Here is a 26,518-nt window from a genome sequence, read left to right on the forward strand (position 1 = left end):
ACTAGTCTGTGTCTCAGAGGAGGACTGTGGACATTTCTACTATAGCTCTGTGTCTCAGAGGAGGGCTGTGGACATTTCTACTAGGTCTGTGTCTCAGAGGAGGACTGTGGACATTTCTACCTATAGCTCTGTGTCTCAGAGGAGGGCTGTGGACATTTCTACTAGTCTGTGTCTCAGAGGAGGGCTGTGGACATTTCTACTAGTCTGTGTCTCAGAGGAGGGCTGTGGACATTTCTACTAGTCTGTGTCTCAGAGGAGGGCTGTGGACATTTCTACTAGTCTGTGTCTCAGAGGAGGGCTGTGGACATTTCTACTAGTCTGTGTCTCAGAGGAGGACTGTGGACATTTCTACTATAGCTCTGTGTCTCAGAGGAGGGCTGTGGACATTTCTACTAGGTCTGTGTCTCAGAGGAAGACTGTGGACATTTCTACCTATAGCTCCGTTTCTCAGAGGACTGTGGACATTTCTACTGGGTCTGTGTCTCAGAGGAGGACTCTGGACATTTCTGCCTAAAGCTCTGTGTCTCAGAGGAGAACTGTGGACATTTCTACTAGGTCTGTGTCTCAGAGGAGGACTGTGGACATTTCTACCTATAGCTCTGTGTCTCAGAGGAGGGCTGTGGACATTTCTACTAGGTCTGTGTCTCAGAGGAGGACTGTGGACATTTCTACTAGGTCTGTGTCTCAGAGGAGGGCTGTGGACATTTCTACCTATAGCTCTGTGTCTCAGAGGAGGGCTGTGGACATTTCTACTAGTCTGTGTCTCAGAGGAGGGCTGTGGACTTTTCTACTAGGTCTGTGTCTCAGAGGAGGACTGTGGACATTTCTACTATAGCTCTGTGTCTCAGAGGAGGGCTGTGGACATTTCTACCTATAGCTCTGTGTCTCAGAGGAGGGCTGTGGACATTTCTACTAGCTCTGTGTCTCAGAGGAGGACTGTGGACATTTCTACTATAGCTCTGTGTCTCAGAGGAGGGCTGTGGACATTTCTAGTAGCTCTGTGTCTCAGAGGAGGGCTGTGGACATTTCTACTATAGCTCTGTGTCTCAGAGGAGGGCTGTGGACATTTCTACTATAGCTCTGTGTCTCAGAGGAGGACTGTGGACATTTCTACTAGCTCTGTGTCTCAGAGGAGGGCTGTGGACATTTCTACTAGTCTGTGTCTCAGAGGAGGACTGTGGACATTTCTACCTATAGCTCTGTGTCTCAGAGGAGGGCTGTGGACATTTCTACCTATAGCTCTGTGTCTCAGAGGAGGGCTGTGGACATTTCTACTAGTCTGTGTCTCAGAGGAGGGCTGTGGACATTTCTACTAGTCTGTGTCTCAGAGGAGGGCTGTGGACATTTCTACTAGTCTGTGTCTCAGAGGAGGACTGTGGACATTTCTACTATAGCTCTGTGTCTCAGAGGAGGGCTGTGGACATTTCTACTAGGTCTGTGTCTCAGAGGAGGACTGTGGACATTTCTGCCTATAGCTCTGTGTCTCAGAGGACTGTGGACATTTCTGCCTATAGCTCTGTGTCTCAGAGGAGGGCTGTGGACATTTCTGCCTATAGCTCTGTGTCTCAGAGGACTGTGGACATTTATGCCTATAGCTCTGTGTCTCAGAGGAGGGCTGTGGACATTTCTACTAGCTCTGTGTCTCAGAGGAGGACTGTGGACATTTCTACTAGCTCTGTGTCTCAGAGGAGGACTGTGGACATTTCTACTAGGTCTGTGTCTCAGAGGAGGGCTGTGGACATTTCTACTAGCTCTGTGTCTCAGAGGAGGGCTGTGGACATTTCTACTAGCTCTGTGTCTCAGAGGAGGACTGTGGACATTTCTGCCTATAGCTCTGTGTCTCAGAGGAGGGCTGTGGACATTTCTACTAGCTCTGTGTCTCAGAGGAGGGCTGTGGACATTTCTGCCTATAGCTCTGTGTCTCAGAGGAGGGCTGTGGACATTTCTGCCTATAGCTCTGTGTCTCAGAGGAGGGCTGTGGACCTTTCTGCCTATGTGTCTCAGAGGAGGGCTGTGGACATTTCTGCCTATAGCTCTGTGTCTCAGAGGAGGGCTGTGGACCTTTCTGCCTATGTGTCTCAGAGGAGGGCTGTGGACATTTCTGCCTATGTGTCTCAGAGGAGGGCTGTGGACATTTCTGCCTATGTGTCTCAGAGGAGGGCTGTGGACATTTCTACTAGCTCTGTGTCTCAGAGGAGGGCTGTGGACATTGCTACTAGGTCTGTGTCTCAGAGGAGGGCTGTGGACATTTCTACTAGTCTGTGTCTCAGAGGAGGGCTGTGGACATTTCTGCCTATGTGTCTCAGAGGAGGACTGTGGACATTTCTACTAGGTCTGTGTCTCAGAGGAGGGCTGTGGACATTTCTACTAGGTCTGTGTCTCAGAGGACTGTGGACATTTCTGTCCATAGGTCTGTGTCTCAGAGGAGGGCTGTGGACATTTCTACTAGTCTGTGTCTCAGAGGAGGGCTGTGGACATTTCTACTAGTCTGTGTCTCAGAGGAGGGCTGTGGACATTTCTACTAGGTCTGTGTCTCAGAGGACTGTGGACATTTCTACTAGTCTTTGTCTCAGAGGAGGGCTGTGGACATTTCTACTAGTCTGTGTCTCAGAGGAGGGCTGTGGACATTTCTAATAGTCTGTGTCTCAGAGGAGAGCTGTGGACATTTCTACTAGTCTGTGTCTCAGAGGGCTGTGGACATTTCTACTAGGTCTGTGTCTCAGAGGAGGGCTGTGGACATTTTTACCTATAGCTCTGTGTCTCAGAGGAGGGCTGTGGACATTTCTACTAGGTCTGTGTCTCAGAGGAGGGCTGTGGACATTTCTACTAGCTCTGTGTCTCAGAGGAGGACTGTGGACATTTCTACTAGTCTGTGTCTCAGAGGAGGGCTGTGGACATTTCTACCTATAGCTCTGTGTCTCAGAGGAGGGCTGTGGACATTTCTACCTATAGCTCTGTGTCTCAGAGGACGGCTGTGGACATTTCTACTATAGCTCTGTGTCTCAGAGGAGGGCTGTGGACATTTCTACTATAGCTCTGTGTCTCAGAGGAGGGCTGTGGACATTTCTACTAGTCTGTGTCTCAGAGGAGGGCTGTGGACATTTCTACTAGTCTGTGTCTCAGAGGAGGACTGTGGACATTTCTACATATAGCTCTGTGTCTCAGAGGAGGGCTGTGGACATTTCTACTAGGTCTGTGTCTCAGAGGAGGGCTGTGGACATTTCTACTAGGTCTGTGTCTCAGAGGAGGACTGTGGACATTTCCACCTATAGCTCTGTGTCTCAGAGGAGGGCTGTGGACATTTCTACTAGTCTGTGTCTCAGAGAAGGGCTGTGGACATTTCTACCTATAGCTCTGTGTCTCAGAGGAGGGCTGTGGACATTTCTACTAGTCTGTGTCTCAGAGGAGGGCTGTGGACATTTCTACTAGGTCTGTGTCTCAGAGGAGGACTGTGGACATTTCTACTATAGCTCTGTGTCTCAGAGGAGGACTGTGGACATTTCTACTATAGCTCTGTGTCTCAGAGGAGGGCTGTGGACATTTCTACCTATAGCTCTGTGTCTCAGAGGAGGGCTGTGGACATTTCTACTAGTCTGTGTCTCAGAGGAGGGCTGTGGACATTTCTACTAGGTCTGTGTCTCAGAGGAGGACTGTGGACATTTCTACTATAGCTCTGTGTCTCAGAGGAGGGCTGTGGACATTTCTACTATAGCTCTGTGTCTCAGAGGAGGACTGTGGACATTTCTACTATAGCTCTGTGTCTCAGAGGAGGACTGTGGACATTTCTACTAGTCTGTGTCTCAGAGGAGGGCTGTGGACATTTCTACTAGTCTGTGTCTCAGAGTAGGACTGTGGACATTTCTACTAGTCTGTGTCTCAGAGGAGGGCTGTGGACATTTCTACTATAGCTCTGTGTCTCAGAGGAGGGCTGTGGACATTTCTACTAGTCTGTGTCTCAGAGGAGGGCTGTGGACATTTCTACTAGTCTGTGTCTCAGAGGAGGACTGTGGACATTTCTGCTATAGCTCTGTGTCTCAGAGGAGGACTGTGGACATTTCTACCTATAGCTCTGTGTCTCAGAGGAGGACTGTGGACATTTCTACCTATAGCTCTGTGTCTCAGAGGAGGGCTGTGGACATTTCTACCTATAGCTCTGTGTCTCAGAGGAGGGCTGTGGACATTTCTACTAGTCTGTGTCTCAGAGGAGGGCTGTGGACATTTCTACTAGGTCTGTGTCTCAGAGGAGGACTGTGGACATTTCTACTATAGCTCTGTGTCTCAGAGGAGGGCTGTGGACATTTCTACTATAGCTCTGTGTCTCAGAGGAGGACTGTGGACATTTCTACTATAGCTCTGTGTCTCAGAGGAGGACTGTGGACATTTCTACTAGTCTGTGTCTCAGAGGAGGGCTGTGGACATTTCTACTAGTCTGTGTCTCAGAGGAGGACTGTGGACATTTCTACTAGTCTGTGTCTCAGAGGAGGGCTGTGGACATTTCTACTATAGCTCTGTGTCTCAGAGGAGGGCTGTGGACATTTCTACTAGTCTGTGTCTCAGAGGAGGGCTGTGGACATTTCTACTAGTCTGTGTCTCAGAGGAGGACTGTGGACATTTCTACTATAGCTCTGTGTCTCAGAGGAGGACTGTGGACATTTCTACTTATAGCTCTGTGTCTCAGAGGAGGACTGTGGACATTTCTACCTATAGCTCTGTGTCTCAGAGGAGGGCTGTGGACATTTCTGCCTATAGCTCTGTGTCTCAGAGGAGGGCTGTGGACATTTCTGCCTATAGCTCTGTGTCTCAGAGGACGGCTGTGGACATTTCTACTAGTCTGTGTCTCAGAGGACGGCTGTGGACATTTCTACTAGTCTGTGTCTCAGAGGAGGACTGTGGACATTTCTACTAGTCTGTGTCTCAGAGGAGGACTGTGGACATTTCTACCTATAGCTCTGTGTCTCAGAGGAGGGCTGTGGACATTTCTACTAGTCTGTGTCTCAGAGGAGGGCTGTGGACATTTCTACTAGTCTGTGTCTCAGAGGAGGACTGTGGACATTTCTACTATAGCTCTGTGTCTCAGAGGAGGACTGTGGACATTTCTACCTATAGCTCTGTGTCTCAGAGGAGGGCTGTGGACATTTATGCCTATAGCTCTGTGTCTCAGAGGAGGGCTGTGGACATTTCTGCCTATAGCTCTGTGTCTCAAAGGAGGGCTGTGGACATTTCTGTCCATAGGTCTGTGTCTCTGAGGACGGCTGTGGACATTTCTACTAGTCTGTGTCTCAGAGGACGGCTGTGGACATTTCTACTAGTCTGTGTCTCAGAGGAGGACTGTGGACATTTCTACTAGTCTGTGTCTCAGAGGAGGACTGTGGACATTTCTACTAGTCTGTGTCTCAGAGGAGGACTGTGGACATTTCTACTATAGCTCTGTGTCTCAGAGGAGGACTGTGGACATTTCTACCTATAGCTCTGTGTCTCAGAGGAGGGCTGTGGACATTTCTACTAGCTCTGTGTCTCAGAGGAGGACTGTGGACATTTCTGCCTATAGGTCTGTGTCTCAGAGGAGGGCTGTGGACATTTCTACTAGCTCTGTGTCTCAGAGGAGGACTGTGGACATTTCTACCTATAGCTCTGTGTCTCAGAGGAGGGCTGTGGACATTTCTACTAGCTCTGTGTCTCAGAGGAGGGCTGTGGACATTTCTGCCTATAGCTCTGTGTCTCAGAGGAGGGCTGTGGACATTTCTGCCTATAGCTCTGTGTCTCAGAGGAGGGCTGTGGGCATTTCTGCCTATAGCTCTGTGTCTCAAAGGAGGGCTGTGGACATATCTGTCCATATGTCTGTGTCTCAGAGGAGGGCTGTGGACATTTCTGTCCATAGCTCTGTGTCTCAGAGGAGGGCTGTGGACATTTCTGTCCATAGCTCTGTGTCTCAGAGGAGGGCTGTGGACATTTCTACCATCTCTGTGTCTCAGAGGAGGGCTGTGGACATTTCTACTAGCTCTGTGTCTCAGAGGAGGACTGTGGACATTTCTACTAGCTCTGTGTCTCAGAGGAGGGCTGTGGACATTTCTACTAGTCTGTGTCTCAGAGGAGGACTGTGGACATTTCTACTAGCTCTGTGTCTCAGAGGAGGACTGTGGACATTTCTACTAGCTCTGTGTCTCAGAGGAGGGCTGTGGACATTTCTACTAGCTCTGTGTCTCAGAGGAGGGCTGTGGACATTTCTACCTATAGCTCTGTGTCTCAGAGGAGGGCTGTGGACATTTCTACCTATAGCTCTGTGTCTCAGAGGAGGCCTGTGGACATTTCTGCCTATAGCTCTGTGTCTCAGAGGAGGACTGTGGACATTTCTGCCTATAGCTCTGTGTCTCAAAGGAGGGCTGTGGACATTTCTACCTATAGCTCTGTGTCTCAGAGGAGGACTGTGGACATTTCTGCCTATAGCTCTGTGTCTCAAAGGAGGGCTGTGGACATTTCTACCTATAGCTCTGTGTCTCAGAGGAGGACTGTGGACATTTCTACCTATAGCTCTGTGTCTCAGAGGAGGGCTGTGGACATTTATGCCTATAGCTCTGTGTCTCAGAGGAGGGCTGTGGACATTTATGCCTATAGCTCTGTGTCTCAAAGGAGGGCTGTGGACATTTCTGTCCATAGGTCTGTGTCTCTGAGGACGGCTGTGGACATTTCTACTAGTCTGTGTCTCAGAGGACGGCTGTGGACATTTCTACTAGTCTGTGTCTCAGAGGAGGACTGTGGACATTTCTACTAGTCTGTGTCTCAGAGGAGGACTGTGGACATTTCTACTAGTCTGTGTCTCAGAGGAGGACTGTGGACATTTCTACTATAGCTCTGTGTCTCAGAGGAGGACTGTGGACATTTCTACCTATAGCTCTGTGTCTCAGAGGAGGGCTGTGGACATTTCTACTAGCTCTGTGTCTCAGAGGAGGACTGTGGACATTTCTGCCTATAGGTCTGTGTCTCAGAGGAGGGCTGTGGACATTTCTACTAGCTCTGTGTCTCAGAGGAGGACTGTGGACATTTCTACCTATAGCTCTGTGTCTCAGAGGAGGGCTGTGGACATTTCTACTAGCTCTGTGTCTCAGAGGAGGGCTGTGGACATTTCTGCCTATAGCTCTGTGTCTCAGAGGAGGGCTGTGGACATTTCTGCCTATAGCTCTGTGTCTCAGAGGAGGGCTGTGGGCATTTCTGCCTATAGCTCTGTGTCTCAAAGGAGGGCTGTGGACATATCTGTCCATATGTCTGTGTCTCAGAGGAGGGCTGTGGACATTTCTGTCCATAGCTCTGTGTCTCAGAGGAGGGCTGTGGACATTTCTGTCCATAGCTCTGTGTCTCAGAGGAGGGCTGTGGACATTTCTACCATCTCTGTGTCTCAGAGGAGGGCTGTGGACATTTCTACTAGCTCTGTGTCTCAGAGGAGGACTGTGGACATTTCTACTAGCTCTGTGTCTCAGAGGAGGGCTGTGGACATTTCTACTAGTCTGTGTCTCAGAGGAGGACTGTGGACATTTCTACTAGCTCTGTGTCTCAGAGGAGGACTGTGGACATTTCTACTAGCTCTGTGTCTCAGAGGAGGGCTGTGGACATTTCTACTAGCTCTGTGTCTCAGAGGAGGGCTGTGGACATTTCTACCTATAGCTCTGTGTCTCAGAGGAGGGCTGTGGACATTTCTACCTATAGCTCTGTGTCTCAGAGGAGGGCTGTGGACATTTCTGCCTATAGCTCTGTGTCTCAGAGGAGGACTGTGGACATTTCTGCCTATAGCTCTGTGTCTCAAAGGAGGGCTGTGGACATTTCTACCTATAGCTCTGTGTCTCAGAGGAGGACTGTGGACATTTCTGCCTATAGCTCTGTGTCTCAAAGGAGGGCTGTGGACATTTCTACCTATAGCTCTGTGTCTCAGAGGAGGACTGTGGACATTTCTGCCTATAGCTCTGTGTCTCAAAGGAGGGCTGTGGACATTTCTACCTATAGCTCTGTGTCTCAGAGGAGGGCTGTGGACATTTCTACCTATAGCTCTGTGTCTCAGAGGAGGGCTGTGGACATTTCTGTCCATAGCTCTGTGTCTCAGAGGAGGGCTGTGGACATTTCTGTCCATAGCTCTGTGTCTCAGAGGAGGGCTGTGGACATTTCTGCCTATAGCTCTGTGTCTCAGAGGAGGACTGTGGACATTTCAGAAACCTGCGTACCAAAGACATGTAGGCAGGTTTCAAACAAGATTTCTTCTCTTACTCTTTTCTTTTTATTGATGCAAGAACAATAACTTCCATTTAAGCACGCAGGCTAACTGTCCAGGAAGAGGAAATCTGTGAATGTAATGAGAACAATCTCTCCCTGCACCCACTGCGGTGGTTGTACTGTAGATAGGAGGACGATTTAAGAAAGAGGACTTTAAGAAATTGAACAAATGTATAATGATAATGATATCGAAACCACAGGACATGATGTTAAGTCCAAAGTGCCTATAGGGACTCTGCAAGGCAGGGGCGTCCTACTCCCATTAATATTAATTTGTCAATTATTTGATAAAATATGACTATATACCGTATATCATACATCAGGGGTTCTCAACGTTTTTGGCCGGGGACCCCCGGAAATGCTTTGGCAATGTCTCGGGACCCCCGCCCCGCCCCCTCCCGACCCCCAATATAAATTGACTGCTACAATAACCTTAAACCATTTTGGGCGGGAACCCCTTTTGGTGTTTTAAGCATTGTTATCATTTAGCTATTGAAAAATAGCAGATCTACACGCTCGTAGCGCGCCACCGAGTGGCGCGCTACGAGCTTGTAGGTCTGCTATTTTTGAAAAACCGTGAAAATAAAAATTAAAAAAACTTTTTTTATTTTTATTTTTTGAAAATAATTTGGGGACCCCCTAAAATAATTTGGCGACCCCCCGAGGGGTCGCGACCCACGGGTTGAGAACCCCTGTCATACATGACCATTACTAACAGGGTTCTTCTCACGGTTTCTGGTGTGGTTGGACGTAGCCGAGGGCCTAGGGCCTAAGGGCCGAGGGCCTAAGGGCCGAGGGCCTAAGGGCCGAGGGCCTAAGGGCCTAGGGCTGAGGGCCTAAGGGCTGAGGGCAGGGGTGGAGAATGGAGAATGGTGCATTTATATTATATAGCACCTTTATCCAAGGCGCTTTACATAGATTGTGCATTACATTCACCCATTCACACACACATTCATACACCGATGGCGGCGGAAACCATGCAAGGCACCAACCAGCACATCGGGAGCAATTAGGGGTTCAGAGTCTTGCTCAAGGACACTTCAACACTAACTCTGGGGGAGCCCACAGGGTTTGAACTGGCGACCTTGTGGTTACCATCCAACCACTCTACCCCTGAGCCACCGCCGCCCTGGGGTGGGCAACTTTGCCGATGGAGAGGCCCACTATAGTTCTATAGTATAGTATATACTATATATATATATATAGCATCCGAGAACCATTTACTTCTATTATAAAATATAAGTCAAATCATTTTATTTTTTTTAAACGTTGAAACATTATGTGAAGAATGTGTGTGTGCACTAGTATAGGCCCCATACAGGCATATTGTAAAATCAATGTTGATTTAACTCTGAGAGTGTACAAATCCATTCCATTTGTACACTCTCTGAGTTACAGTCCCATAAAGGTGCATTTGGTTATAATTTAGCTGGGGATCCCTGGAACTTCCTCAAGGACCCCTAGGGGTCCCCGGACCCCACTTTGGGAACCACTGAATGCACTTAGTTCTCTCCCCCCTCCCTCACCGTGTCTTAGTTCTCTCTCCCCTCCCTCACCGTGTCTTAGTTCTCTCCCCCCTCCCTCACCGTGTCTTAGTTCTCTCCCCCCTCCCTCACCGTGTCTTAGTTCTCTCCCCCCTCCCTCACCGTGTCTTAGTTCTCTCCCCCCTCCCTCACCGTGTCTTAGTTCTCTCCCCCCTCCCTCACCGTGTCTTAGTTCTCTCCCCCCTCCCTCACCGTGTCTTAGTTCTCTCTCCCCTCCCTCACCGTGTCTTAGTCCTCTCCCCCCTCCCTCACCGTGTCTTAGTCCTCTCCCCTCCCTCACCGTGTCTTAGTCCTCTCCCCCCTCCCTCACCGTGTCTTAGTTCTCTCTCCCCTCCCTCACCGTGTCTTAGTCCTCTCCCCTCCCTCACCGTGTCTTAGTTCTCTCTCCCCTCCCTCACCGTGTCTTAGTCCTCTCCCCCCTCCCTCACCGTGTCTTAGTTCTCTCCCCCCTCCCTCACCGTGTCTTAGTTCTCTCCCCCCTCCCTCACCGTGTCTTAGTCTCTCCCCCCTCCCTCACCATGTCTGATATGGCCGTCAGTCCCAGTCAGAGTTCCTTCTAGAAGGTGAGGGAAAGTCGACGTGTTCTTTGTGTTATGGAAGAGATAACAGTGTTAGCACAGTTAGTTCACCTGCTGTTGCTGCACTGCAGTAATGCAGCATGAACACACACACACACACACACACACACACACACACACACACACACACACACACACACACACACACACACACACACACACACACACACACACACAGCAGTAATGTAGCATGGACAACACGCTAACACACACACACACACACACACACACACACACACACACACACACACACACACACACACACACACACACACACACACACACACACACACACAGCAGTAATGTAGCATGGACAACACGCTAACACACACACACACACACACACACACACACACACACACACACACACACACACTACACACACACACACACACACACACACACAGCAGTAATGCAGCATGGACGCCTCCCGGTGCAGCGAACAGCACAACGCGCTCCATAAACTACAGTCTGTGTAGCAGAGTGGCCTCGATCTGCCTGAAGAAAGATCAAACTTCATTTATATATAGGGCACACACACACACACACACACACGCGCACACACACACACACACACACACACACACACACACACACACACACACACACACACACACACACACACACTGATGAGTGATGTCAAATATCTATATCTGAGGAGGCCGCCCTTACTCAAACCATAATGGTAAACTGCATGCTATTTTTAGTTAGTGTGTGTGTGTGTGTGTGTGTGTGTGTGTGTGTGTGTGTGTGTGTGTGTGTGTGTGTGTGTGTGTGTGTGTGTGTGTGTGTGTGTGTGTGTGTGTGTGTGTGTGTGTGTGTGTGTGTGTGTGTGTGTGTGTGTGTGTGTGTGTGTGTGTGTGTGTGTGTGTGTGTGTGTATTCCATGCCTTTTAGTATACTCAACAACATTTTTTTTCTTCTTTTTTTTTTTTACACATTTCTATTACTTTTTTGCAGCTATGACAACTTTTTTTCTTCTATGATGATGATGATGATGAAGATAATGATGATGACAAATAAACTGTTACAATCGTCCATTTGACCTCTTGTGTGTTGTATTTGGGGTTTAGTGTATTTGGGGTTTAGTGTATTTGGGGTTTAGTGTATTTGGGGTTTAGTGCTCAAAAGTTTAAAGGGGTGAGTTATCCAGTATTCATTTGAACTATTAGGGCACTATGAGGACAACTCTAAATAAATCACGACAGTTTTCTGAAAACCATATGTTTCTATGTGGTTCTCAAACTATTTCATGTCAAGGACCCCCAGAATTGTCTGTATTTGGCCGCCGACCTCCATCTGAAAATATGTTGTTCCGGGGACCTCCGAGAAGCAAAGATTTGAGTTTTTGAGTTTTTTCACGATTTTTCAAAAATGGCAGATTGTAGATCTGCTGTTTTTCAATAGCTAAAGTATACTTAAAACACCAAAAGGGGTTCCCGTGCAGAATGGGTTAACTAAATAAATAAAGGTATACAAGAATTAATCTGTGCAATCTGATGTGGATATTTTAAATAAGAATCCTCAGTCTCAAGCAACCCCTTCAGTCCATGATGTATTATGATAATTTTCTTAAAGGACCACTTCACCACTTTCCAACCTATCTTCATATAATAGGTCCTCACTAATAATCATGATAAAATGGCACAATTCTTTTCTACTCAGTCTCTGTCTCATACGAGGGCTGTGGGCAGTTCAAAAACCAGTCTGTGTCTCATAGGAGGGCTGTGGGCATTTCAGAAACCAGTCTGTGTCTCATACGAGGGCTGTGGGCAGTTCAGAAACCAGTCTGTGTCTCATAGGAGGGCTGTGGGCAGTTCAGAAACCAGTCTGTGTCTCATAGGAGGGTTGTGGGCAGTTTAGAAACCGTCCTCCAGTGACATCATCGTTAGGCAGATTTTTATATGAAGATAGGTTGAAAAGTGGTGAAGTGGTCCTTTAATTGCATTTTATGCATTTGTTAATTGTTATTATGTTGTCTGTTAGCAGAGTGCCAATGGCACTATACATGTATGTCCAAATGTAATAGATAATACAGTTTTATTATCTTCAAATCATCTTTAACATTGCTATTGATTAAAATGTATAAAATACAATATTTCATGAGAAGATATCAATAATCCATAGCAGGCTCAAAGCTAACATGATATCATTGTGTAAGTAATGGCCATGCTATAAGCCAGCTATAGTTCAGTACATTTCTGTATTTTCTATTTTGCCAAAGAGGAAACCTGACTCAAGAAATCTCATGAAATGTAAGCGACCTAGTTGTTGTTTTTTTTAATCACGTCTCCCCCTTTAGTCTTTTCCTCCTTCCGTATATACTTTGTTTTGTGTTTATTCTTTCGTTGTCTTGTTATTTTCTCTTTTTGTGTGTGTTCTTTGAGCTCATTTGTGATTGCATCATGTATATGTATATGTATGTATATATATATGCCTGCCTGTTACCTGCGTGGGGTTCTATAGGTGAGAGTGATTGAATCATAGAGATAAGCTCTTCAAGCAGAGATAGGCTGCCCGGGTTATTGTGAACCGATAAAATTAGGTCATGGTTACCACCTATAGCAATAGCCTAAGCCTATACATGATCTATAAAACACTAACACAATTGGGAGCTTTTCTGTAATTATTAGAAAAAAGCATAATTATTGTCCATTTTATAATCCAATTATAGCCCGATATAGGCTATAGGCAAAATACTATATTTTATTTTATTTTATTTTATTTTATTTTTTCATGAAATGCATGCCTGCCAATTCGTCAGACATAGCTTAAACAAACGGGCTGCTTTGATTATAAACAGCCAATGTTATATATCTGATCAGAATTAGCGTATGATGATGTTGCTGAATTACCAGATAATTATGCGGGGCTTTGATCAGCCAAAGCCGCCATGGGGAGCATATTTAGTTAATGTTATCATGATTCATGTCGTTCTGTCGCGGCAGTCTGTCAATGTCACATGAGTAAATATCTACTGTTTTACACTTACAGTATTTACGCAATAATCCTATAATCTACCTCTTCATTTTCATGAGCTGTTTTTAGTGGCGGTGGGAGGGTGTTGGTTATAATAATAAACATAATCGTCTATCCTATATTATTGTGTGTAAAGATATTACTCGTATTTCTTATCGGGCAGTAGCAGTGGTTTTATAGAGAGCACATTCAGATATAGCCAGTTAGCCACACGCTATGACCATAAAACCAGAGACGAGGCCTTTCTCTTTCTGGCAGATATATCGTTTAATTTTTTACTACAATCCGTGTTTTTATAGGAGTAATTCCTCTCAAGCTATATAAGCTATTATCAAGAGGCTATATAATTCGAAGGCGGTATTCCTATATAGCTCATGGCTATACCTTTAATTAAAGCTACATTTTAGTCTGTTTATGGTAGACATCCCCGTATGTATAATACATATAATGTAATTAATGTAAAAAATAAAGACAACACAAACAAAGATTGGTCTTATCATTAACTTGTTTTATTAATTGTATAGGCTATAAAACAAACAATCCTCTATACTCATGCGCCCTCCAGTGAAATATAAACTCTTGCCTTAATAGTTAAAAATTAAAGCACAACCAACAAACAAATAAACAAACAGCAAAATTCAGCAAAAGGTGTCCGTGGAGTGGACTAGACATGGCGGCTACAGGTATGACTATAATAGCATTAAGTTAGTTAGGTGGTGCTCCCTGGCCTCCACCCCCCCCCCCCCCCCCCCCCCTCCTCCTCCTCCTCCACCCAACAGACCTACCTTGGAGCAGCCAGAATACGTCACGTGTTTTCGCCCCGTACAAAAGTTCCATTCGGAGGAGGAGGAGGGGAGGAGGGGATAGGAGCACCGTCAGTTATATCAGCTAATTATCAGCGACACTAGCTATCTTCAGATAGTAAGGAGAGGAAGAGAGAGAGAGAGAGAGCCGAATCACAAGGACTACAAACGCATGCAGAACATTATTTGTTTTTTCTGTGGTCATCTTCATCTTTTGAAAACTATTTTCGGATATCTTTAAAGTTTCTTCTGACTGAGGACCGGAGCTCCGCGGCTGTATCTTTCTGCTGCTGGCCGGGTCTCTAAAAGGCTTACACTATCCAGGCTGGAGTGAACACACTTTTCCCTGCACTGTTATTCCACTCAGTTCTGTAAAGGCTATAAGGAGTTCTTTTATCACCCCGACCGTCCTTATCTGGTGAGATAATAATACAACGAGAGCCCTTGGAATGGAACGGGAACTGTATATCCCTGCCCTGCCTAATGCCTGCATGCTGCGCCGCCGCGGCGGGTTATTATCAACGTTTTATGTGATTTGCGTCGCTCGCCCTATTGATAGAAATATAAGCATGTGAGATATGGATAATGGAAGGGAGGGCTTGGCTATATCTATTGTGTTGTTTGATGTGGTTCCTGCTGTAGGCTATATAGTTATGATTTAATGATATGCGGAGGACATATTAAGTGGCGGATATCACCATGGGGTCGCCGATAGTTCGCTCTATATCTATACGGACAGATATCAGGCAATCATTAGTGTCATTTTAATCCATTTAATGTCAATCACGGTGATACAGATGATGATGAAACATATCTTGTGATATTGATGATCGGTCTTGAAACTATGTTTTATTTGTGTTCTCTCTTTTCCCGTGCAGGGCCCTCTCTCTCTCTCTCTCTCTCTCTCTCTCTCTCTCTCTCTCTCTCTCTCTCTTCTCTCATCCATGAAATAATATGGGCTATCTGCAGCATGCATGCGCTGCATATTATTTATAACTATAGGCCTATATATGTGCCTTATCAACACATTTAATTATATGTATTTATTTAATTTTTAGTAGATACAAAAAATACTTTGTGACAAAACATGCCATGAGCAAGTGAACGAATAGCCTGTTATATTTTCACTGTGTTTCTGGAGCTCCATATTTTAATAATGATGGTTCTAATGTGTTTATCTGATCTTATTCTTTTATTTCCACAGGTCAGGAATCTCGATTTGCTTTTCTTTTCCTCTTTTCCCCCATTTTTCTTTGACGTGACCAACGAAAAAACCTTTCTTCTCTGGAACATTGAAGGGTGGATATATTGGAGTGACATTCTCCGAAAAATTACCCAGCACTTTTCTTTTTGCGGTTTCCAAAAAAAGTCCCGCATACAAGTTCATATCATCCAACATGTATCTCTCCGCCAACCAGTCCCCGTACCACGCGCACGACACCGGGAACTACATGCACCCCGGCTCGGCCAGCTCCCCGGTCTACGTGCCCACGACCCGCGTGCCCCCCATGCTCTCCACGCTGCCCTACCTGCAGACGTGCGACGTGGTGTCGCCCCACCATGCCCACCAGACCCACTCCCACCACGGCCACCACCACCACCACGGGCTCGGCGGCTGGCCCCACCACCAGGCCGCCACGGACACAACGGTCTCGTTCGCCCCCAGCAGCCCTCACCCTCCGCCGGGCTTCTCCTACTCGCACAGCCCGCCCGTCAGCAGCAACACCGGCCGGGACTCCTACTCCTCCGTCTCCTCCTCCCAGAACCCGGGGCTGGTGCTCGGCGGTAACGGAGGCGGCAGCAGGGCCGCCGCGGAGCCCTACGGCAGCGCGCTGCACGCCGTGCGCTCCGTGGCCGTCGGAGGAGTCGCCTCCGCCGGGTCCTACCCGAGCCCGTATTACATGAGCCCCGTGGAGATGGCGGCGGCCTCCTGGGCGCCGGGACACTTCGAGGGCGGCATGATCAGCCTGCAAGGGCGGCAGTCAGCCGGGGGCCTGTCCGGGAGATTCTCCACTCTGGGTATGTTTGGCCTTCATGGCTTGGCTTTTTATTTTAATTTTTAGAACACCGAAACACACACCAGACAAACCATTGATTGATTTATTGATTGATTGAAGTATGTATTAACAGTTTGCAGAATTACAGTACATTTCAAGCACAACTCAATACAAAAACTGTTAACTGTGAGTGGACGACACCATAAAGCATTACACTTGTTTACACGAGGGTCCACCTTGTTTTTTTGATTGATTGATTGAAGAATTTATTAACAGTTTGCAGAATTACAGTACATTTCAAGCACAAACTCAATACAAAGGCTGTTAACTGTGAGTGGACGACCCAATTAAGCATTACACTTGTTTCCAATAGGGTCCACCATGTTCAAATCATCAAAACATTTAGAGACGTACAAATAGACACTTCTATAGACAGAACAGGAATTCATCATAAATGTTCAATTCATCAAAACATTTAGAGACGTACAAATATACACTTCTATAAAGCCAAAGAACAGAGGCATGCGTTTTCAGAATGTCAGTAACTTGGTTGCAATATGTTATGGTCAAGGCCGTGAATATAGCATTGAGCTTTGTATTACTTGAAAAATGTATAATTTTGCATTTAATTGAAAAAATAATAGTAGCTAATTTTAGCCATAATAGCCTGATCGTCTTCTGGATGGTGATTTATGGCTTTGGGAATAATATGATAATATTAGTTAATGGTATATATATCAATTATTTTAATATGCTTTTTATTTAGGCCTAGCCTATATACTGAATTCGTTTAGGCCTATTATGGGAACTATAGCCTATACTTTGATTGATTGATTGAAGTATGTATTAACAGTTTGCAGAATTACGGTACATTTCAAGCACAAACTCAATACAAAGACTGTTAACTATGAGTGGACGACACCATAAAGCATTACACTTGTTTACAAGAGGGTCCACCTTGTTCAATTCATCAAAACATTTAGAGACGTATTGCTGTTGCTGCCTCCTAAGTCATTTATTGGTCCTTGAGAGGACTAACACAATGCTCTGTGTTGTTCCAAAGGTTCAATCATGATTTAATCACACGTAAAACAATCTGACAACATGGGATTTAGACAATACACATTCTTTTAGAAGGAGAAGAGATGAGGCTCGCTAAACCCAATCAATTAGAAAGCTAATTTAATCACAGCTAAAGGGTAACAGTCCATGTTCTGGTGGCGACGGAGAGTTCAATACACATGAAAGAACAACACTGTCAGGCCCTTTGACTCACTTTGAATGATGTGCACCTTGATCAGACTGCAGAGAATAGAGATCACATGCTTTGAAATGGAGTATGTTTGCTCCCGTTGTATAAGGACGTTGAAATGAATGTTTCTTAAATGTGAAGTTGACTTCTGAACGTGCTAGAAAAACAAACCTATATTATTTTAATAGGACATAATTGCCGCGGATATATATATATATATATATATATATATATATATATATATATATATATATATATATATATATATATATATATATATATATATATATAGGACTATAATTGATCAAGCTTTTCACGCAGACGGTTCGGCCGACTGACGCATGCTCGAGGTTGTTGATTTGACCCCAGTTAATGGGCTATATTTCACACCTCGTGGTGACAAATGAGGCTGATTGAATTGTTTCTGTATTTTATCCACCCTAGCTGTCTGTTTGTCTGCCTGATATATATGGGTCACATTTAGGCCTAATTGTTGCTTAGATTTATTGACACTTTGGGGGGGAAAAAGAAAAACGGGGGTGAAATTCGTATTAGGCTACGTTGCTTATCGCGAATCCATTATGATTTGTGTAACATTTCTAGTATAAATCAGAAAGGTATTGTTGTAATATAGAGGCCTATCAATATGCCCACACGCTGTCTCTGTGCCTTAATGGAAGGATTAGGAATTTGGGGCAATTAATGTTCGGAGTCCGTCGCGTGTCAGATGTTGTGATGGATGCGGGGACCCCTGGATCACTGAGGCTGATAAGATAAGAGCCCCATTGACATTCCACCCGGGCTGCGACCCTCTCTCTCTCCCCTCCGCCATGCACGATGCATCCAGCCGACCCCTCATATCATACACCCGACCCCTCAGATCCTCCACCCGACCCCCGCCTCACTCACTCAGTCGGATTCCTCCGTGCACCATGCCGGGACTGGGAGGCAGCCTATCCGTATATTGATTCATCCGATACGGGCCCATGGTTTTGATCTCTGCTCATCAGAGGATGTGGGATGTGCATGTGGCCGTGTGAGGAGGGGGGGGGGGGGGGGGGGGGGGGGGTAAATTCTTCCCCTGGAACGAACTCCAAAAAGCGCCAACGACACGCGACCTGCACTCAATCCACTCATCAGTTGATGAAAAAAACAATGTAAATTAGTGATGGGAGATTAATGTCATTTTACGCCAATATTATATCATAGACTTAAGGGCTATATCTTACGCCACCCGTTAACCCTTATCCCTAAACAAACTTGCCATTTTTTTACTATTTAAAAAACATTTTAAAATGTCTCGATGTGGATTCATTTTAAAATGTTTTTCAAAATAGTAAAAAAATGGCAAATATGTTTAGGGATAATAAGGGATAAGTCACATAAGTCTATTATTATTATTATTATTATTATTATTATTATTATTATTATTATTATTATTATTATTATTATTATTATTATTATTATTATTATTATTATTTTCTTTAACCCATTTTGGGTGGGAACCCGTTTTGGTGTTTTAACTAAGCATTATTTAGCTATTTTTGAAAAATCATGAAAATGTGGCACAAATCTTATATTATTTATATATATATATATTATTTCAGAAGACTTTTTATTTATGAATGGGATAAGGTCTATTAGGCTGTTATATTCTCCATGTGATTGATGGTATAATGTTATATTCATGTGATTGCAGAGCTGATGGAGGAGTTTCCTGGCGAGGGTCGTGAGTGTGTGAACTGTGGCTCCTTCGACACGCCGTTGTGGCGCAGAGACGGGACGGGTCACTATCTGTGCAACGCCTGTGGCCTGTACCACAAGGTGAACGGCATCAACCGACCGCTCGTCAAACCATCGAAACGCCTGGTAAGACAAGCATGTTGGTTAACCCCAGGCCTGACCTCAAAATTTAAAAAAAATCTTCTAAATCCTCCAGTTTTCTGAAATAAACGTTTTCACGATTTTTCAAAAATAGCAGACCTACAAGCTCGTAGCGCTACGAGCTTGTAGATCTGCTATTTTTCAATAGCTAAATTATAACATAATGTTTAAAACACCAAAAGGGGTTCCCAACCCAAAATAGGTTAACCCCAGCCCATTCTATAAAACAATGGCTTCTAAAAAAAATAAAACGATATATATGCTTCAGTCAGTGCAGGTCATGTCAATGACCCCCCAATTATCCCCGGTTATCTGTATAGGCTATTTGAGGCCTCCATCTGAAAATATGATGTTCCAGGGACCATTTGAGTTTAAAAACCACAGAAACGCCATAAGATTAGCATGTTGATTGACCTGCAGGCCCATGCATTCTAGCAAAGAATGGCTTCTCTAAATCCTATAACAGTTTTTATGAAAAACCTAAATATATGTTTCTGTCAGTGGTGCTCAACTCTTTTCATGTCAAGGTTATCTGTAGGCTATTTTTGGCCTTCATCTGAAAATGGAGTTTGAGTTTAAAAAAAACGCTCTGAAAGAATATATATTCAATCATTTGTGCCACATTTTCACAATTGTTTTAAAAAATAGCAGATTTACTGTTCCATCAGCTCTGCAATCATATGGCGCTATATATGAGCTTGTAGATCTGCTATTGTGTATAATGCTTAAAACACCAAAAGGGGTACAGGTACTATAGGGGTACAGGTCCAAAAATGTATTATAAATGTAGTTATATTATTATTATTAGTAGTAGTAGTAGTAGTAGTAGTAGTAGTAGTAGTATAGTAGTAGTATAGTAGTAGTAGTAGTAGTAGTAGTATTATATTATGTTATTTATTTTTTTGAAATGTTTTGAAATATGGTTAGCCAAAGAGTTAGCCAAAGCTAAATTTCATCTGTAGTCCCTGAGCAGGCTCTTAAAAAATGATTGATAAAAGAAAGAGTGTAGAGTGTGCCAGTCTTATGTATTAACCCATTGCATTCTTGACGGGAACCCCTTTGTGTTTTAAAGCATTATGTAGATCTGCTATTGAAAAAATAGCAGATCTACAAGCTCGTATCGTGGTACTCGGTGCCACGATACGTTCTGGGGGGGGGGGGGGGGGGGGGGGGGGGTCCCTGGAACAACATATTTTCAGATGGGGGTCATCATATTACATACAATTTCTGGGGTCCTTGACATGAAATATTGAGAACCACTGATATGGAAACATGAGGTATTTCAGAAAACTGTCATGATTTAGAAGCCATTTTCTAAATGTGGACGTCAGACCTGACTCAGGTCTAAGTAGAGAGGAAAGGGAGGTCTGCCCTGACTCAGGTCTAAGTAGAGAGGAAAGGGAGGTCTGCCCTGACTCAGGTCTAAGTAGAGAGGAAAGGGAGGTCTGCCCTGCCGGCCTCGGCATGTCAAGGCCTCCTCACGGCTGCAGCGGTTCCCATGGAGAGCAGCTGTGTGCGTCTCCCTATCTGTTCCCCCACCAACGAGCATAGCGTTGCTGTCCGGAGGAAAACCTCATAACTCCGAAATGTTCATTTTTCAGGAAATTAAAAAAATTTTTTTTTTAAGGAAATTAAGAAAACCTTATATTTTTTAAACGATGCAATACTGCCTCATCAAAGTTGGTGTTGTGACTTTAGATATTGTCAATGACTAGCATGAGAAGGAGAGAGGTGGTGGAGTTAGCTGTTTTAGCAGACATTTTGAGGGGTCCAATGGAGTTAAGTGGTTTTGTCCAATGCGTATTTTACTATCAAAAATGTAGTTATGAGGTTTCCTCCTGACAGCAACGAATATAGGGCACTTCTCTCTTTCCCTCTGTTTGTATTTGTCCTTCTGCGACCTTGGCCTTGGACTGCCTGGCCGTTTTTTTTTATTATTTTAATTTACAATTGTAAATTGTAAATTGTAAATTGTAAATTGTAATTGTTTTTAGACAAGACCCTGTGCCGTGCGGGGGGGAAGGAGCCGTGTGGGGGGGGGGGGGGGGGGGGAAACCCCCTGACTCAAAGTCTTAGGCTACTGTATCCAAGTGGTGCAAGAAGTGGCGCTTTGTTTTTCTAATGTGGGAAAATGTAGCACATTTTGAAAATAAATAAATACACAATAATAATAAAATAAATTGAAGACATTAAGCTGGCTAATTCTGCCCAGGCGGTGGCGTAACCGTCTGGGCACCCGACTGGTAATCCAGTCGCAGTGTGCCGCGGGTTCGACTCCCGAGCCCGACACGGCCTTTACTGCATGTCTTCCCCCATCTCTCTCCCGTTTCCTGTCAGCCTACTGTCTGTCCCTTCAAATTGGCTAATTCTCTCATACTGTATATGTTTAGGGGCGGCGGTGGCTCAGGGGTAGAGTGCCTGGATGGTAACCGTAAGGTTGCCAGTTCGAACCCGGGCTCCCGCAGAGTTACTGTCGAAGTGTCCTTGAGCAAGACACTGAACCCCTAATTGCTCCCGATGTGCTAGTTGGTGCCTTGCATGGTTTCCGCTGCCATCGGTGTATGTATGTGTGTGTGAATGGGTGAATGTAATGCACAATCTCTGTAAAGTGCCTTGGATAAAGGCGCTATATAAATGCACCATTTACCATTTACCATTTAGAGATGCCTTATTAAAATAATAACAATTATATCCTATTATTATTATTATTATTATTATTATTATTATTATTATTATTATTATTATTATTATTATTATTATTATTATTATTATTATTATTATTATTGTTGTTATTGTTTTGCTCGCTGTGTGAACAACACTGTGTAACAGGATGTGATGTAACAGGATGTGATGTGTGCTCACCTGCAGCAGACCACGTCTCGCCGCGCCGGCCTCTGTTGCACCAACTGTCATACCAGCACCACCACACTGTGGCGCCGCAACGCAGAGGGGGAGCCCGTCTGCAACGCATGTGGACTCTACATGAAACTACACGGGGTACGTTGCACTGATTGATTGATTGATTGATTGATTGATTGATTGATTGATTGATTGATTGATTGACAGAAATGTAGTATTGATACAATTGATTATTTGCGTTGCAAAACAATAAGATATAACATAGTCAATGTCTCTGTTTTCATTTCAATATACTTCGGTTCTTGAAATTAAAAGATTTTTCGATGCAGTTACTATATTGTTAGACCCCTACCCCCTATAGGGGTCCCCTAGGCCGGGGACCACTCTTTGGGAGGTTAAATGCCTCAAAATGTAAAAGACATGGAGCATAATAATTATTGCTCTTCTGAACTGTGTTTTCTCACGTAACTGTAGCCTCTATGTGAGGGGGGGGGGGGGGGGGGGGTAGGGGTAGGGGAGGAGGAGGGGGAGGGGGGACCTTGGGAGACTTACTTACAGTAAGTGGGCAGCTCGTTATTTTCCAAGCATTAAAATAAAATAAGAATCCCTCCAAGGGCATCAGGGTCATTGTTATCAGAGCCAGTGTTGTGGGAGGATGGGAGAGGGAGGAGGTTGGGCTGCATGGCCGGGTTGACATGACACGGTGTGGTGCCTCTGCTAACCCACTCAGGACGGGGGAACACCCTGTTGGGGTTCTAAGCATTTAGCTATTGGAAAATAGCAGATCTACAAGCTCCCGAGTGCCGCGCTACGAGCTTGTAGATCTGCTATTTTGTGGCGCAAATCTTTGATTTGAGCGAACGTTTTTTGCTTCTGGGGTGGCTGCAAACAAGTATCTGATGCTTAGTCCAGTTACCCTGGTGGCTGTAAACAAGTATCTGATGCTTAGTCCAGTTACCCTGCAGGGTAAATATAGTAACTTTGCTTTGCTTTGCTTTGTCCCTGGAACAACATATTTTCAGATGGGGGTCAGCGGCCAATTACAGATATTTCTGGGGGTCCTTGACATGAAAATGTTTGAGAAATCATGACCAGAAAACTGTCATGATTTAGAAGAAGACATATTGTAGAATGTGTTCTCAGGTATAAATGCGTTATATGTACTGTATGTTATCGCGGAGCTAATGTGTGTTCCTCTCCTCCACGCAGGTGGCGAGGCCCCTGGCCATGAAGAAAGAGAGCATTCAGACCAGGAAACGCAAACCCAAGATGCCCAAAAACAAAACCTCCACAGGTGCGGGGAAAATAGATAGGGAGATATACACACTGCTGTGTGTGTGTGTGTGTGTGTGTGTGTGTGTGTGTGTGTGTGTGTGTGTGTGTGTGTGTGTGTGTGTGTGTGTGTGTGTGTGTGTGTGTTTGTGCATGTGTGTACGTGCGTGCGTGCGTGCGTGCGTGCGTGCGTGCGTGCGTGCGTGCGTGCGTGCGTGCGTGCGTGCGTGCGTGCGTGCGTGCGTGCGTGCGTGCGTGCGTGTTTGTGTGTCTAAGTGTGCTGCACTTTGCTGCACTTGAACCATTTATGTCCTTGTATGCCATTTCCTTTGTGTGGACATTAAACTAAATCGTTATAAGATGTCTATATGTCTCGTGTGTGTGTATAGTTGCACACATTGATAGATATGATAAAAGAACAACAAAACTTAACAATGCATTTTTTTCACGTACTATTTATCTCCCCATCCATCCCTCCCTCCACCAGGTGGCTCCACCTCCAGCTCCCCGGGGTCTCGGTCGGTATCAGAACACGCCTCCACCATTAAGAGCGAGCCCAGCATGGCTCCCTCCCCCTACGCCGGCCAGACGGTCACCTCCGTCACTCAGGTAAATAAAAACACCCGTCAATCAATCAGATCAAGAATGTCATGTTTTCCGTCCATTTGGCAGTTCAAGACGAGTGGCATTTAAACTCGTTGCAACCAAACATTTATTTCACTTCAGGGTAAATGTTTTTAGTATTTTTGGAGATGGAATTGTTTTAGTGACAAAACATTTTGTGTGGATATAATGGAAATGAAGTGTATTCTGTGTGCATACTGTATCCTTACATCCTAATTAGAGATGTCCCGATACTGTATCGGTATCGGGAAAATTATCGGATCGGCCCTTATTTGTCATATCGGGTCATATCGGTGAATATGCCAGTCTAACCATTGATCCGACACAGGGGTAAGGGGTTGACACTATGGCAGGTAAATAAAATGTTGGGGCATGTGGAGTTTGCTTTGGAGTTGCCCAAACTGCAAGTGCACATTTGAGTGAGGAGTCTGCTATAAACACAACACGAGATATATAGCTAGATAGCTATAAACACAACATGAGATCATGACACTGGTATCGGTATTCGGTATCGGCTAACACAGAAATTGAGGTATCGGGATCGGATCGGAAGCGAAAAAGGTCGGGACATCCCTAATCCTAATGTACTGTATGTAAATATAAACCCTATTATACTTGATATAGGTTAATAACTGGTCTACAAGCCAGCGGTGCATTTGGAGATCTTGTAGATGTGCATGAGCTTGTAGATCTGTTTTTTTTAACCATTTTTACCAAATGTTTGCACCAAAATAGGGACACTATAGGGTTCGGGCAGTTAAGTCAATGTTCTATAATATGTAAATGAATATAGTGGGTTAAAAGCTTGGTTCCTTCATATGCGTGTTTGACGTTGGTCCCTCTCTCTGTCCCTCAGACGTCCTCCCAGTTGGACAGCACTGGATCAGGACACGTGGACATTAAGTACGAGGACTATCCCTTCACCCCGACCTCCATCGCTGCACAGAACTCCTGGTGTGCTCTGTCTCAAGCGTGAGGACGTCCTTCCTTCCTTCCTTCCTTCCACAACCCCCTGCAGCCTGCATGGACCTCTGCTCTCCGCCATACAGCCTAGAAACACCACCATGCCTGTACACTATACCAACTGCACTGTAAAGGTGTACACACAAGTGACAGCCATTTTAGAGGTTCCGACACCGTGCAGCGACGGAGCGTTACTATTCCAGGGATTTCCGGAAACGTTTTCCATGCAGATACGGCTGGTATCGAGGCGTAATGCAGCAGGACGTGAGCATGATGTAAATAGAAGGACATGATGTAAATAGAAGGACTTATATGACGGTTAGATCTGTATGGCTGTTGTGAACACTTTGGGCAACTCACCGCTAGAACCCCAACTCCTCTCGGCGAGAGGGGAGTGATATAAGTTGTTGAGCTCCAACAATGCGCAGAACATACGTTTTAACTGAAGCACATGAAGCTGGCCTGGACCAAACCATAACAAGGAAGGACAACAGGGTATTTGGCCTGCAGTCGGTCGGTCGTATATGAACATTTGACTGTGTGTTGTATATGGTCCTGTTGACCACTGACTGCACACTGACAGCTCACTGACAGGGTAAAGGGGGCGAAGGGCACATGCTAAAAGGTGGACGCCCTGCTCTCCACGTACCAGGAGACGGCTCGCTCAAAGCAAGCCGAGCTGCCTGGGACAACAAAGACTGTTTGACGAGAACTACCTATTATATGACGGATGGACCAAAAGGTGAAAGCAATCAAGTGGAATTGTGTGGAGGCGATACAGTAGACAATGCTCTTTATGGGTGATAATTGAAGTTATTTTAATTTTTTTATCGTTGTTTATGTTGTCATCGTCAGCATTCGTATATAGACATCTCCAGCGAAGTTATCCTCTCTTTGCTTTCATGAAAGACAATCAGCAATTGACCGTGATGTTATCGCCATGACGGAGTGCTAGAAAACCCACAGAAAAGATCCGTTTTATGACCGCTGAACACGACTCATTACAGACGCGTAGATGATTAACCTTTATAGACACAGTATTTATGTTGAGATAACGACAGTTAAAGTCATCATGATCAGTAAAGCCAGCCAGTTAAAACCTACAAAACAGCCAGTTAAAACCTACAGACCACTCTTCCCCTCTTCCCCTCTTCCCCTCTTCTCAACTGTGGTCCCGCGAAGCCTCAGTAAACATTAGATTAATTTTGACCTGGTAAATCAGGTGAATAGAAAACTATAGCTTTGGGTTATTTCCAGAGTTGAGAACCAGTGGGTTTTTTTAAAGCTATGCTGTAATAAACATAGATTTATGTTCAGTATGTTTCATTTCACAGTCCTCTGGCAGAAAGGGTTTCAGAGGTCACGATTACACGTCACAAGATCATCACAGATGTATTCCATATTCCGTTTTAACTTTGGAGAAAGTGCAATGACCTTTTCTCCAAAAAAAGATTGAAGACAAAGAAAAGAAGAATTTGTAATTATTCTAAATATTATGTTAATCTAAT

At 45.0% G+C, this 26,518-nt stretch overlaps 1 protein-coding gene across 1 annotated transcript; it reads left to right on the top strand.

The window, feature by feature from the left end:
* Positions 1-14,439: 14,439 nt before the first annotated feature.
* On the top strand, positions 14,440-26,518 carry gata5 (GATA binding protein 5). The gene is made up of 7 exons (XM_079530764.1): positions 14,440-14,577; positions 15,364-16,178; positions 19,108-19,277; positions 22,161-22,289; positions 23,361-23,445; positions 23,911-24,032; positions 24,904-26,518. Exons 2-7 carry the CDS (start codon positions 15,557-15,559, stop codon positions 25,021-25,023), a joined length of 1,248 nt encoding a protein of 415 aa, XP_079386890.1. The 5' UTR covers positions 14,440-14,577; positions 15,364-15,556; the 3' UTR covers positions 25,024-26,518.

Source organism: Electrona antarctica, assembly GCF_951216825.1.
Source record: "Electrona antarctica genome assembly, contig: scaffold_226, whole genome shotgun sequence".
In the NCBI taxonomy this organism is placed as follows: domain Eukaryota; kingdom Metazoa; phylum Chordata; class Actinopteri; order Myctophiformes; family Myctophidae; genus Electrona; species Electrona antarctica.